Source organism: Stegodyphus dumicola, chromosome 4 (genome assembly GCF_044657685.1).
Source record: "Stegodyphus dumicola isolate Sdum_Otavi_A_Nest chromosome 4, ASM4465768v1".
Classification (NCBI taxonomy): Eukaryota; Metazoa; Arthropoda; class Arachnida; order Araneae; family Eresidae; genus Stegodyphus; species Stegodyphus dumicola.
Window position 1 is genome coordinate 187,187,898 of NC_140771.1, and position 14,633 is coordinate 187,202,530.

The window sequence follows — 14,633 nt, forward strand, 5'->3', positions numbered from 1 at the left end:
AAGGAGGTTGCAAATTTTTCATCTCGCTTGCTTCCAAAAATCCTAATGTCTCTACAGTGGTGCCCGAACTAAAAAGGTGTTGGATGATGATTCTCTTCACCCAGGATTTGGCGACTAGGTCCCCTAAAAACTCTAGTCGACCTTTAAAAAGGGGAGTATATAAGGTATTTCTCCTGCTTTCCTAACGTGCCTTCGTGGTGAAGTGGTCAGTACACTGAGAAGGTATTTCACAAGTCCGTGTTTCGATTCCCGGCGAAGGTGGTTGCAAATTTTTCATTTCTCTTGCTTTCGAAAATCCTAATGTCTTTACAACCTTCTCATGTCACGAAATGTATTTTTAATCAAATCAGAGCTGGCAACTCAAACATATTTCTAACTTTAACGAAATAAGAATTAAAAGTTTTTATGTAAATAATTTACGTTTTCTAATCATTCAACATAGCGCTCTAACAGGTTCTCAAATGTTGCTGGATGTTTTAGATAGCACTCATAGATGAATTTCAAGGAATGTCCTTATGCCTGTAAAGTTTGTCGACGCCTTACACATTTTTGACTTAAATTTTCTCCGTGGCTTTGCTGTGGCGTTGAAGCTTCACTTCTTCTTTCAATTCAAATTCTTTGGCTAAAGTATTTCGAGGAGTAAACTCAGCCATTGCCTGTTACAAAGCATTTTTAAAAGAGACAGAAAGCGATGCGAGGCAGACAACTTTGCAATAAAATTTTAAACTGTTTAATCCACAAAAGCGAAAGAAAAATGATGGCAGAATATAACAGTTTAGTGATTATTAGCTTCGTGTTAATGTTCGCCATTAGATTAAAAGTTTTTAAATATTTTTTATTATATGTATAAATATATGCATGTGATTTCTTTGTTTTTTAATTTATATGTTTAGTTTTGGATTTCTGTTTATTATTACACTGTTTTGCCCTTTCATTTATAAATAAGCATTTTTATCGGAAATAAAGATAATACAATGATTTATGAACTAAATATTATATAATTTTATAAAAAAATTGGAACAGATCTGATAAATTTGCACGGATTTATATCAAAATTATTGATACGTTATACTGCTTTTCGCTTTACGGCCAAATTTTATGGAAAGTATCTAGGCCATAAAACGAGGTGTGGGTGTACTTTCATTCTGACATATCAATTAGGATATTTAAAGTTGTTTTTATAAGCGGAAAATATTCTTTTGGAAATAAATAAAGCGAAGGATATGAAATTAAAAAAAAAAGTAATGAAACAACATAAGGAAGAATAACACGTTCCCCATGTGAGAGATCTAGCCACAGAAATTTGAAAGGGAAGGGAAAACTCGTTTACATTTAAGAATTACATGTTAAAAGTTAATATAAGCCTTACAAGTCTATATTAAAAAGTTTGAGGAAAGCATTAATTCTGAAGCCACTATATGACTTACTTAATTCTAAAAGGGTTATATTTTACATAAATTTAAAAATTGTATATTTTTTTGAGAGCTATAGATTTATAGCGTTTAAATACAAGACATACAAGTATAAATCACAACCATGGTATTAAATTTATTTAGCTTATTTTTTATTTAGTTATCTTACACGTTACTTTTTTATGCGCTTTATTGATCAGGAATCATTTTGTTTTCTGGGATTGATGTGATTTTTACTTTTGTGAGTTCAGATATTAAAATTTTCTATTAAAAAGCAAAATTTTCCTTAACACACATTTTTTTTAATTTATGAAAATAAAATTTTTTAAATAAATATGTATTTATACACATTACTTACTCAGCATTTATAGACTGAAGTGCCCACCGCTGGATCTCTTCCAGCCTGTCGGAGTTGTCGCATAGTAATCGTGCCATACTTGATTTATATATTTCTTCTAGTTGACCTACAATGAAAAATTATAGTTTCTTGATGACCTACTTCTATTGTCCGTAATTTCACAACTACATAAAAAACGCTGACTATAAGAATACATTTTAGTTTTAAGAGATAAATAAGAAATTTAATATTTTGTTTATTAAATTCAATATTTTATAAAGGCTTTTTAATTTAAACAGCTATTTAATAAAGCCTATCCTGTTATCATCAAATACAATCAACAATGGAAATATTCTGGTATGCCAAATGTTTTTTGCTGGAACACGCAAAAATGCACTCCTTCTCCTCCCCTTAAAAAAATAAAGGCCGCACGAAGAACAGTTATGTGATTGTGATGAAATTTCATATACAAATACCTTTCTATCGAACATGCCAGTGATAAAATTTTGACAGCGATTGAATGAATAATTTAGCATACGAATAGTGTGTAAAAAGAAAAGGAATTTAAATTAAGGCATAACTTCCATCCGAATTTTATTCCATTTACTCATTTCGACTGCACAATGCATCTCAAAATGAGTATATGTCGCCAGTTGACACAGGATTTACAATTAATCTAAAAGAAGCAGAGTGGTCAAATGAATGGATACCTTGATATTTGGATAGTAGCAATGCCGCAGTTCGGCGATGTTGACAGGAATGGTTGAAGCAATGCAGAGCACAGTATCGGGAAGGCCACTGTCAACCTAAGGAGCCGACATATAGCGAGGACAAGGACAGAGTAATGGTCAGAGCGTCTCTAGCAACACTTGATTCGTTCATTATCAATGATTCAACGTGTAACCGGGACATCAACAGCCGCAAGGACCGTTGATAGACACACGACGTAGAGGCCGAGATCTGCGTTCACAAGGCCCATTGCGCCAATTACTCCTCATTTATGCGCAATAACAAACATGTTTGCGGTAGGGCCAGGTATGTTCGACTTGGAATCAAACTGTAGTAGAAATGTCTGCGATGACTTCCATTTGGAATTGAGTTGATATAACATGCGAATGCGAGTCTGGAGATGTCCAGAACATCGGGGAGATATTAACCTATCGCCAGTCACATAGCTCGACAGTAGGCGACTATGGTCTGGGGTGCTAGGTGCTATTTCATTTGATAGTCTGATACCTTTGGCTGTTATTCATGTGCACTGTTTCAAGGTACACCGAGTTTACACTTCAACAGGATGATATTTGACTGCATACAATAATTTTTACTGATTGTTTTCGTGACTGTCAAACACTTCGCTGGCCAAGCTAGAGAGCTAGATCTGTTCACACCAGGCAACGTTTGGTTTTAATTAACGGCTCGTCCGACTGTGTGGGAATTCTGTCGATTTGACTCAATAATTGGGGAGAGTGTGTCGAGGAATCCTGCAAGAGGTTATCCTATGGGTGAATGTCAAAGCGCGTAAGCTTTAGGGCCCAGAATGTTGGTAGCACCCTATTAATTTATTCACTGTATTAGCTGTATCTCCTAAATTTAAAACAGAAATCATTTTCTTAGAAATTTCAATATTTTCTTTTTTCATACACATACCAAAAATTCATTTCGATTGGATAAACTCTTCTTGCTGCTCCTTTTTCTTTTCTCTTCTTCTATTTTTATTTCAGTGCATTTTGTCTCCTGAACTTTTCCACCTTCTGTTATTGTATTCATGAACTCGAAATCGTCGTCGCGCAGGAAAATTTGATACTTCTTCAGCAAATAAAATCACAATTTTCTTTTCAATCGTCAAATGACAGCATCTAATTATAAAACAATAGCTAAAATCTCGCGCTTAAGGACTTGTTTCATCTACTTAACAATTCATACCAAATTCACAGAAATTTGTTCTGTGGTAGTCTTTGGTAATACTTTTGTAGTATTTCGATTAAGTCCATGGACAGTATCACCGAAGTTACCGACCTTGTTAATGAAGCCATTCTGAAACTCCAGACAACTTTTGGTTCAGGGAGGGGTTAAGCCTACAATCGGGGGAATGCAATATTCGTTGAGAAGCAATAGGCTGCACTTATTTAGCAACATTAAGGAAATATTTAGAGTGCATTAGTATGAAAACAATAACTATACTTAGCATGCATTCTTAGAAATAATAAATGGAATTTTTACCCACCTGGCGTGAAAGATCCCGATTGATTTTCTACTTCAAACCAAAACCTGTCGCCTGTTCGGACTTGGTAAAATTGCTTGGCTATTAGACAAGCGTGAACAGGACCCACAAGTGCCCCTGGTAAGTGGTCTTCCGATAAGGCGGCTGGAATAAGGTCAATGTCTTCGATAGAACTGTGGAAACAGAATGAATGACCTTACAGTTTTAAACAGGAAAACAAATCATATTAAAATGAAGAGTTTAAAAAAATCGTATTGATTTAAAAAAATCAGAATTGTTACACATATTACATTGTAACAGTATCTCCGATGAGTAGATTAATGAAGAAGCAAATTAAATCTGCGTTTGTTTGGCCTGTAATTAAAATATTTTACATTTTTAGCTCAGATTAATGACATTTTAATTTCTTATTGAAGTCCCACATAAGGGGCTTTACCACATAAGGGACAGAAAGCGTATTATATTCGTTTTTTAAGATATTAAGTAATTTTCTAACTATATTCGAATGTAATGCAGTTTAAGAATCACATTTTGTTTTACTAAAAATTTAAGGGATGTACATTAAAAATTTATTGAAATATTTACTGTGTATAACCGGTTCTGTCAGTGCTATGTTTTCTTAACTTCTTTTTTCGGAGACTTTCAAAAAGTTTTTCTTAAAAGTCCTGAGCATTTTTCTGTTCATTTTGATGAAAAATATAATTTATTGAAGACCTGAAAAAGAAGTTTAGATTTAAAAATGTACAATGAAAGTTATATTCTTTATATTTGCATATTCTTCTATTATCAAATACTATGTAGAGTCATTAGGATTTTTTTTTTTTTTTTAAATTTTTTTTTTATGCAGGCGACATGAAAAATGGGCGATGTCCTCCTGGAACTCGAATCTGGTTCTCTCGAATGCACCGAGTGTGCTACCGTTACACCACAAAGGTATGCAGAAAGAAGGGAGAACCCCTTTTAAAGGGCGACAGGGTTTTAGGGGACCCAATAGCCAAATCCTTGTGATGAAGAAACATCATCCACCACCTTTTAGTTCGAGCGCCATTTTAGAGTCATTAGGATTTTTTGATGAAGGCAAAATGAAAAATGTGCAAAGCCCTCGCCGGGACTCGAACCTGGTCCTCTTGAATACGCGCCGAGTGTGCTATCGTTACACCACGAAGGCATGCAGAAAGGAGAGACAAAATATCTTATACCTGAATCCATGAAAAGACGTCTTTTATTTTAAAAAATAGTGTAGAAGTATACATATACTATTTATCTCAATATATTTTTTTAAATATAAGGAAAACATCTTTGATTTCGCGATTTTTTAAAACATTTTTAAAAAAGGACATTTTACATTTCTGCTATTAAAATGAAAGAAAATTTCTTACTCGTACGCTTTACGAAGCCTTTGAACATGCTGACTGTCCATAACTTTGAACAGATCACCCCAGGAATTAATTTCGGGAAGAGCGCAAAATTTCCTCCATTTTATGTAACCAGGTAGTCCATGATCTCTTCCCCTTTGGATCCCAATGGCAGATAAGTCCATGCCATAGTGTCCATTATGAGGTTGGAACAATCTGTTACGGACCTATGTTTATTAAATATAGTTCATAAATTTAAGAGAATTTTAAATTACAATAATTGAAAATAAGTCACAGTAACCTCAAAATAGTAAAAATAATACACAGTAGAAATCCGATAGTTAGGTGGCCCTTTCACCGACATTTCGGGCCGTAAGATGGTGCTAATAGCAATATATTTAACATATTTGGTCAGGTTTATCCGTTGCTTTGTATCTATCAGTTAGTATTTTGCTTTACGTTCTTCATTTATTCAGAATGCTTTCGTCGCTTGATAAAAAAGTCAATAAAAGAATATACACTGAAGTGCCACTGACTTAGGGATAGCTAATCAATAACGAGTTGGGCCTTCTCTGGCCTTTATAATGGCTGCCAAATTACGAAGCAAATGTTCAATAAGTTTCTGAAAGCATTCTACGAGAATGGCTTGCCAAACATCGGATTGAGCTGTCTATAATTTAGTAAGAATCGCTCGTATTGTATGATGAGATTTCAAACTTTTCGCCAAAACGTCCGAAAGATGCTCAGTAGAATTTAAGTCAGAGCTTTTAAGTAGCCAATTTATGACAGAGAAATTAGAAGAACGCTTATCCAACCACGCAGTAGCCAACCGTGACTTGTGAGAGGTGTAGTGATCTTTCTGGGATACTCCATTTCCGTGTGAATGACAGGACAACATAAATGGATGCAGATGATAGCTCAGCAACTCTACGTATCGAATGATACTGAGCTTGGTACAAGTACGAAAGATCTCAAACACTGCCAAGAAAAAACATCCCAGACCATGATTAAGCCACCATGGCCTCGTACAGTTCCAATCTGCCATACAGGGTTCATGGCTTCATGAGTCTGAAGCCATATTCTCAGCCTCCCATCGGTATTAATTAGTCGGAATCGAGATTCATCACTCCTTGCTACTCATTTCAAGTCCACTAGAGTCTGTTCTCTTACTCGAACGGCGGAGCACATAAAGGTAAGAAATTGATGTGTGCGGACCCCCCCCCACAGGTAGCAGTGACAGTAAGAAGACATAATTCGTTCAGTTGCAGCTCCATTTGACATTACAAGACACCATAACTTTAACTCCAAGGGATTTTAGCGATCTGCATTGTGTCTGTCACCAAGCCTCTCGATTTCATGGAGGCTGAAGGACTAAATGATCCTTTTTCTGTTCTGTTATCGTGTCATCTATAACGAATAAGAGGATGGGTAAAATGCAACCTAAAAATTATGAGGGTGTGACTAAATCATTCTACAAATTGTTTAATTAAGGCAAGAACACAGAATGCTCTTAAGACTTTTAACTAGAGAGACTCTTTCCGCTAGCAAGGTACTCACACAATGGGGGCAATAACTTACAATAATTGTTTGCTATGCCTTCAATATTGATACGTATTGTTAATAGAACTTCTCATAGATTTATATTAAATGTATTTTAGTTCTATATGTAGTAAGTAATAAGCAACCTTAACAAACGCAACCAACACCAGTTACCACATGGAGTCGATCCATCAGTACAGCGTATCGCCATTACCTCAGTCGTATAATTAATATGAGTAGATAAAAAGTGGGGTTTCACCGACACGCGGTGTGCGGTGTGGGCGTGGTCAATGACATCACACAGAGGGCGGGGCCAAAGGCAACGTCATCCCACTAGGAGGCGTGGTCACGAATTGAGTTGAGGTGTTGGTAGACTGCTGATTGAGTTGTAGACCTCCTGCTTTTCATTTAAAGTTAGTTTTTTAAAAATTGGCAACGGGAAATATTTTCTGCATCTTAATTTTGACGAAATGGCGATGCTGCCCTCTCTTGACGAAAAAGTGAATTATATGTTTTAGAAATATATTTTTAAGTCTGGTGTTAAATTATTGAATGCGCGACTCTGAAAACAATGTAAAAGAAACAAATATAAAACAGACTTTCCTTTAATGATAGTTCATCATGTCATGAAAATGAAACTACAAGATAATTTGTTTTTATTACTCAATTTTATTCTGATACTTTTATCCTTTCTAGTTTTCTATGAAACTTTAACTTATTTCTTAGGTTTTCTGTTCATAATAACATATTCATTTACTGTCATATTTTTTTAATACTTAACGTTTCTAATTTGTAATATTTTATTTAATTTCCACATACTATTTTTTTTCATACCTTTCATAAATTTCAGCATACCCTGATTTTTAACTTATATGTTATATTTCACAAACGTTCCCGCACATGCTGTTTATTTGTTACACTACTTAATTTTAGATGCAATTTCACACTTTTTTTAACGTTATAATGTTCAATATTTTCTGAATTTTAACTTCATTGACTTTTTTTAAACCATTCTAGTATTCTATACACACTTTAACTTAGTGGTTTGAAATTCTATTTAAAAAGAAACGTTTATTTTTCGTGATCTTAGTCCTTTTACTAAATTTTCTACAGAATTTCTAATTCCTTTCACATGTTCAACAATATCTTCCTTACATTACCGAATATTTTTTTTAAAAACGTAAGTCTATAACTCTTAATTGCTTTTTTTACGTTCACGATTTAACTTCTGTGTTTATATTTCTTAATTCTAGTTTAACTTATTTATTATAATGTTTTTATTTCCGTCTCATCACTCGTAATTCCAACATTTTATCCCTTTTTATTCATTTTAACGATATGAATTCTTTTCATTTACTCCATATTCAAACATTTCCTTTCAATTTTTAAAATACTTGTTTTATTCTCCGATCATAATAGATCATCTACAGGTTTTACTCAAAATTCCATTCACAACTTTACAGTTTAATACCATTTATATCTAAATGCATTTCTTTCTCATATAGTTTTATGGTCTTCAAAGTTTCTTTAAACTTCAGTTAGTTTCTCTTCCTTGTAATCATAAGTAGTTGAAAGTAATTGACTAGAAAATGTTTAGGCGTATTGTGTTAGTGAACAACGCTGTAGAAAATTTATTAACCAAAATATTTACACAGATAACAGGATTTATAACTTTCAAAAATAAGATTTTGTTTATTGTAATAAATAAATTTATTACACTATAAGGTATTTCTCCTGCTTTCCTGGCGTGCTTTCCTTTTGTAATTGTTCTGCACTCTATGCCGGTATTCCAGAGGTCCGTGGTTCGATTCCCGGCGAAGGCGGATGCTAATTTTTCATCTTGCCTGCTTCCAAAAAAATCCTAATGTCTCTACAGTGGCTCCCGAACTAAAACGGGTGTTGGATGATAATTCTCCTCACCTAGGATTTGGAGACTGGGTCCCCCAAAAACCACAATAGCACTTTAAAAGGGTTGTGGATGATGATTCTCCACACCCAGGATTTGGCGATTGGGTTTCCTAAAAAGCCCAGTCGCCCTTTAAACGCAGGAGTATATAAGATATTTCTGCTGCCTTCCTAGCGTGCCTTCGGAGTGTAGTGGCCAGCATACTGAGCCTGTATTTCAAAGGTCCGTGGTTCGATTCCTGCCGAAGGCGTTGCTAATTTTCATCTTGCCTGCTTCCCAAATGCCTAATGTCTCTACAGTGGGCCCGAACTAAAAGGGTGTTGGATGAGGATTCTCCACACGCAGGATTTGGCCATTGGGTCCCCTAAAAATCCCAGTCGCCCTTTAAAAAGGGGAGTATATAAGGTATTTCTCCCGCTTTCCTAGCGTGCCTTCGTGGTGTAGTGGTTCTGCACGCTGGGCCGGTATTCCAGAGGTCCATGGTTCGATTCCCGGCGAAGGCAATTGCTAATTTTTCGTCACTCTTGCTTTAAAAGAATACCTAATGTCTCTACAACACATGTTCTATTAATAGGCCGGTATCCGGTATTTTCTGCGCCATAGGCAATTAGTACAATTAGCGCCTCATATAAATTATACATATTAACGTTTCAAACCACAGCTTAGATACAAACAACTTAGATACACAACAAAGGACAGAATCAGCATTTTTCTATATTTATGATATGAAATATTACACGCATTTTAAACTTTATTTAATAACGATAATTTATAGATCATTGTAACTGCAACTGGAACTCTTGTAATATGGTTATATAATGAAAAAATAAAAATCTGAAAGCTTTGCTTATTGCATTTCTGCAAAGAAAATACTCTAAATTTATATGGGTAACAAAATAGCAACTTGTATTAATTAACATACCTCATCAGTAATGTAACTATCCACAGACATCGCTTTTTCTCTGACAAGACCTCTCAGTAACAAATCCATACCTTTTTCATAAAATATATGAGGATTGAGGAATGCTGTGTGAAGGGGTATTTCTCTTTCTTTCGAGTAACCTGGTCCTATTAAATCCAACGTACCCTGAAAAATTCATTGCATTCCATTACACGTTGTAAAGTAAAGAAACAAACATTTAAAATTTCAAAGAAAAATCTTGATCATACGATAAAAACAGTGTTTGAAAAAGAATAGAATTATTTGACGGTGGTCGAAGCATAGGAAGTCTACCTGCCTACGAGGACGATGTTTCTCGACGGATGTCTACAGGAAAATTTTATTATACGCAATCAAAAGCACGAAAATCTCACGCATCCAGCCCGGGAGAAAAAGTTCGAAATTCAAAATTTGGTATTCCAGGTTTCAAATGATCGAGTAGAGGATTATGTATATTCAAAATTTGATGGATCTAGTTTTTGCACTGCGATGTACATGGTACATAAATAAAGATTTTTCCTTATTTAATAGTAGCGACTATAAAAAATTACTAAGCGATAATTGGCTGCATTTGTTACTATGAGATCTTAACTTGCTTTCCCAAAACTATCGTCTGCTCTCGAAAAGAATTTTCTGCATAAATTATTTGCTTTGATCCAGAAAAACTGCTATCATGTATTCAAATTCTTAGCCAAGAGTAGCAAAAACGTTTTGATATAAAGCGAGAATTAATCTTGATGTTTTTAAACAAGTTGTGACAGGAAATCAAACTAAGTACTTTGCTTATGATCCTGAGATAGAATAGAAATAACATGTTCAGATTTCAGAAAACTCACCATGGTCACAGAAACTTAAAGTGTCTCAAAAAAGTGATGGGACACTTGTGCTTTACAAAAGGAAACTGTAGTAAAATAAATTTAAAAAACAGTAAAAATTTTCTGTGGGTGTGTTTCATACTTAAATTTAGTAACAATTATTACATAACATACATTTTCTCAAAATATTAAAATATTAATTTAATAAAAATGCAATTGTTTAGAACGGAGCAAAAAATGGCACAGATAAGTGATGGGACACTTACTTTTCCATCAAATATTTATCCAAAAATTTTACTTTTTAAAAGGTTTTAATATTTTGTTGGATTTCCTTTTCCTTTTACTACATGATTTAATCTTTTTGGGATGGATTCCACTAATTTTTTTGTGATTTCTGGAGTGATTTTACCCCATTCTTCTTGAAGCACCGATTTTAATTGTTGTTTTGAAGAAATGGTGTGTTTGCGAATTCTTGATTCCAATTCTTGCCAAATATTCTCTATGGGATTTAATGGAGATTTTGGTGGTGTTTTTATTATTTCAGGACAGTTATATAGCAGCCAGAGTCTAACGTTCAAAGCAATGTGCTTAGGGTCATTGTCCTGGTAGAATTTAAAATTGTTATGAAGGTTCAATTTTAGTGCTGAAGATTTCAAATTTTGATTTAAAATGTCAATATACTTGTACTGATCTATTATACTGTCAATAAAAACAAGATTACCAACTCCAGCGGACGACATACACCCCCATACCATAACTCCTTCTCCACCATGTTTTACTGTTGACAACAAGTTCTGTTTGCGAAATTCTTTCCTGGGTTTTCTCCACAACAAGATTCTACCGTCAGAACCAAATATATTAAATTTACTCTCATCAGCAAATATAACTTCATTCCAGTAATCAGAATTCTTAATGTTGGATTTTGCGAAAGCCAGTTTTCTATTCTTTTCACTTAAGAAGTTTGTCACTGTGAGTTTTCTATTCTTTTCACTTAAGAAGAATTTTTTCCTGCTGCTCTACCGTGATATCCAGCAAATCGAATTACACTTATAATAGTCTCAGGATTAACAATTACTCCATATAATGCTTGTAAATCAGCAGCAATTTTAGGAGCACTCATTCTTGGATTTTTTTTTAATATTTCGAACGATAATTCGCTTTATTCCATTGGATAGTTTTGATGGTCGGCCAGGTCTTCTTTTATCCTGGATCATATGATTCTTTTTATATCGTTAATGATATTGAAAACTGTTGAAGGACTCAAGTTAACTGTTTTAGCTGTTTCTCTAATAGATTTTCCACGTTCAATATGCAAATTAATAACTAATTTTCGAATTTCAGGCAAAGTTTCTTTTCGTTTAGCATTCATAGCTGCACAGAGCTAAAAAACACAAAATTTCCAAAACAAACTGGAGAGAAATACTGCAGACGATTTTATAAATTATTGCCAATTGCTTCTGAGTAAAAATAAATACCCCAAAAGATATTTTTATTGCTTACTTCAGACAATTTTTGTTGCATAGTACGTAGTGTGCCATCACTTATGTGAGCCATTTTTTGCTCCGTTCTAAACAATTGTATTTTTATTAAATTAATATTTTAATATTTTGAAAAAATTTATGTTATGTAATAATTGTTACTAAATTTAAGTATGAAACACACCCACAAAAAATTTTTACATGTTTTTTTAATTTATTTTATTACAGTTTCTTTTTGTAAAGCACAAGTGTCCCATCACTTTTTTGAGACACTGTAGGTTTAGAAAATCTCGAGAAAGATCATATTGGCGAGCATTTTTAATTGAAAATTTATAAGGAATTTAATCTGAGGGACAGACGTTGACTGCATATTTTACTATAAAGACGTAATTCACAGATTCCTGAAGAGCATTCAGCTCATTAGGACTGGAAGAGTTGAATCGAATAACATGTTTATGTTGCACGACAAATGCCCTCACACAACTCCATTCTATCAAAAAGTGTTTGGGGAAAAAAACTGTTACAATTTTCAACTTTGTCACTTTTAGATTGTTCCCTAAGTGATTACTTTCATTTCCTTAAATATAAAACTGACCTCAAACATTATTCTTCAATAATATTGAAAGCATTTAGAAAATCATAACAGAGACCTAAACAATGTTTCAAAAGATGAGTTCTGTGAATGAATCAAGTAAGAGTATGAGCTTGATAAACTTTGTGTAGACTTACAAGGATGGCATATTGAAGGACAAAAACTTAAAACGTTGTTTTATTCAATTTTCGAAACTTGGATTTAAACCTTTGTGGATGCACTGTGTATGAGAGCCATTTTAAGACGTGTGTTTGTGCTACGACCACCGTAAAACATATAGCTTAGTAAATGGGTTGGTAATCATTCTGAAAAAACAAACAGGAGTTATTCAAATATAAAAAAGAATTAAAGATAAAGATAGTTTAAAGATTAAAGAAATTTATTTCCAGTTATTTTCTCCAGAATATTCGGATTCATTTGCTGATTTGACCGGTTGGCAGTTTTTTTTTTTTTTTTTTTTTTTTTTTTTAAAGAGTAAAAATGTTACATAATTGTTTTCACAACAGCTTGCAATAAACCATAAAAAGCTCGATGTTATAAGTAATAATAAAAATATAGAAATAAGACAAGAAAAGAGGTTGAACTCCGAGTGATAAGCTAACTTAAATGTATACGGGATATTCAGTTAATGGTTTCTACTGTGGTTGCGTTTACACCGTAGAAAATATTCACATGCATGAAAAAATTTATTTAATGTAATTTTAAAACTCGCTTACAAATGTATTGTATATGGTAAGTAATCAGAAAATATTAGATAAAAATTTATTTAATTACTATCACGATTTCCATTACTTCTAATATAATTATTATTATGCAGTCTTTAAACAACAATCTTGCTGGACACAAAATGGGTAATAATAGTAATCAATTCCTAAATAATTTATATGCGTTCAATAGCTCACCACTATAAGTCATCAAAGGCAATTTAATTTTCTGCATAATTGCTTTAATAAAGGTAGCATATTTTTTTATAATAATTTCAAAAACTCGCGATCGGGTCCAGTTTACAAACGTAGGACGCAGGGGCAAAAATCTCTTTCAAAGTCTTTTCTCCTCTAATTCTTTTCAATGAAGTAAATTTCATTGATGGGAATTATCTAGTAATTTATTATTTTTTCATTAAAATTATTTATTAATATACCTTTTTCATTTTTATATATTTTGTTTTCATGGTTTCACCTTATTATATATGACCCAAAATAATAATAAAAAAAAAGTGGCCCTCTCCAATCCGAAAAAAGATTGAAATAAAGGGAAATTTGGATAATTATGATGAGCAAAAATTAATTAAATTAGAGAGATAAGACAAAGGCAATGTAATTAAATTATTTATTAATTTATTAATCAACTATATTTTCAGTTAGGCAAAGAGTTAACTATAGCTTTGTTTAAATTTTAAATGAAACGATTTCGAAGGCGATCAGGCACTGGTGCATTGTTTAGAAGTACTACACCAGCGACAATTTTCTTTTAATCGCTGCAGAAAAGGGAGCACTGTCTGCAAAATCGACAGTTTCATCACCCCCCTCATCCTCTCCCAAAAAAATTAAACTAAGTTTGATTTTTTTGCTTGGTTTTAAATTTTTCACTTGTGTGTTTCTCTTTCATTTGAATTAAGTATATAATCGTTCCTAATACAATAGCGGAAAGACTCTGACACTCATGTGACACTACGAGAGTAGCAGAGATTGTATGTGCAGGTTACCACGTCCTAACCAATAGTTTCCATCCAAACCATTAGTTTACCATTGGTTTTCAAATCAAGGCTTTGCTAAACGATATCAGTAGCCAGTGAGAATGCAAGGTAACGTTCCCTTGGTTGATCTTTGAAGGAAGGCTTAAAAAGTTAAAGTACGAAATTTAAAGTTTGGTTCATTCTTTTTAGTTTTATATTTTTAATAGACACTGAAATGAAATTATTACACTGAAATTAAATTTGACTGACCCAACACTGAAATTAAATTTGAAAAAATTGAAATAAAAAAATAGCTATTTAAAATTGTACATGATTTTAAAGTTATAGGAAGATTGGAAGGCC

General features: G+C 33.3%; 1 protein-coding gene across 3 annotated transcripts in view; it reads right to left on the minus strand.

The window, feature by feature from the left end:
* Positions 1 to 14,633, minus strand: part of LOC118193485 (salivary peroxidase/catechol oxidase-like) — a 108,988-nt gene that overhangs the window by 14,595 nt on the left and 79,760 nt on the right. For all 3 annotated transcript variants that reach the window (XM_035364593.2, XM_035364599.2, XM_035364590.2), the window contains 4 exons: positions 9,693 to 9,857; positions 5,350 to 5,552; positions 3,974 to 4,143; positions 1,771 to 1,876 (listed from right to left, as the gene is read on the minus strand). In XM_035364593.2, coding sequence (XP_035220484.1) covers positions 1,771 to 1,876; positions 3,974 to 4,143; positions 5,350 to 5,552; positions 9,693 to 9,857 — 644 coding nt within the window. The remainder of the gene's footprint in view (positions 1 to 1,770; positions 1,877 to 3,973; positions 4,144 to 5,349; positions 5,553 to 9,692; positions 9,858 to 14,633) is intronic.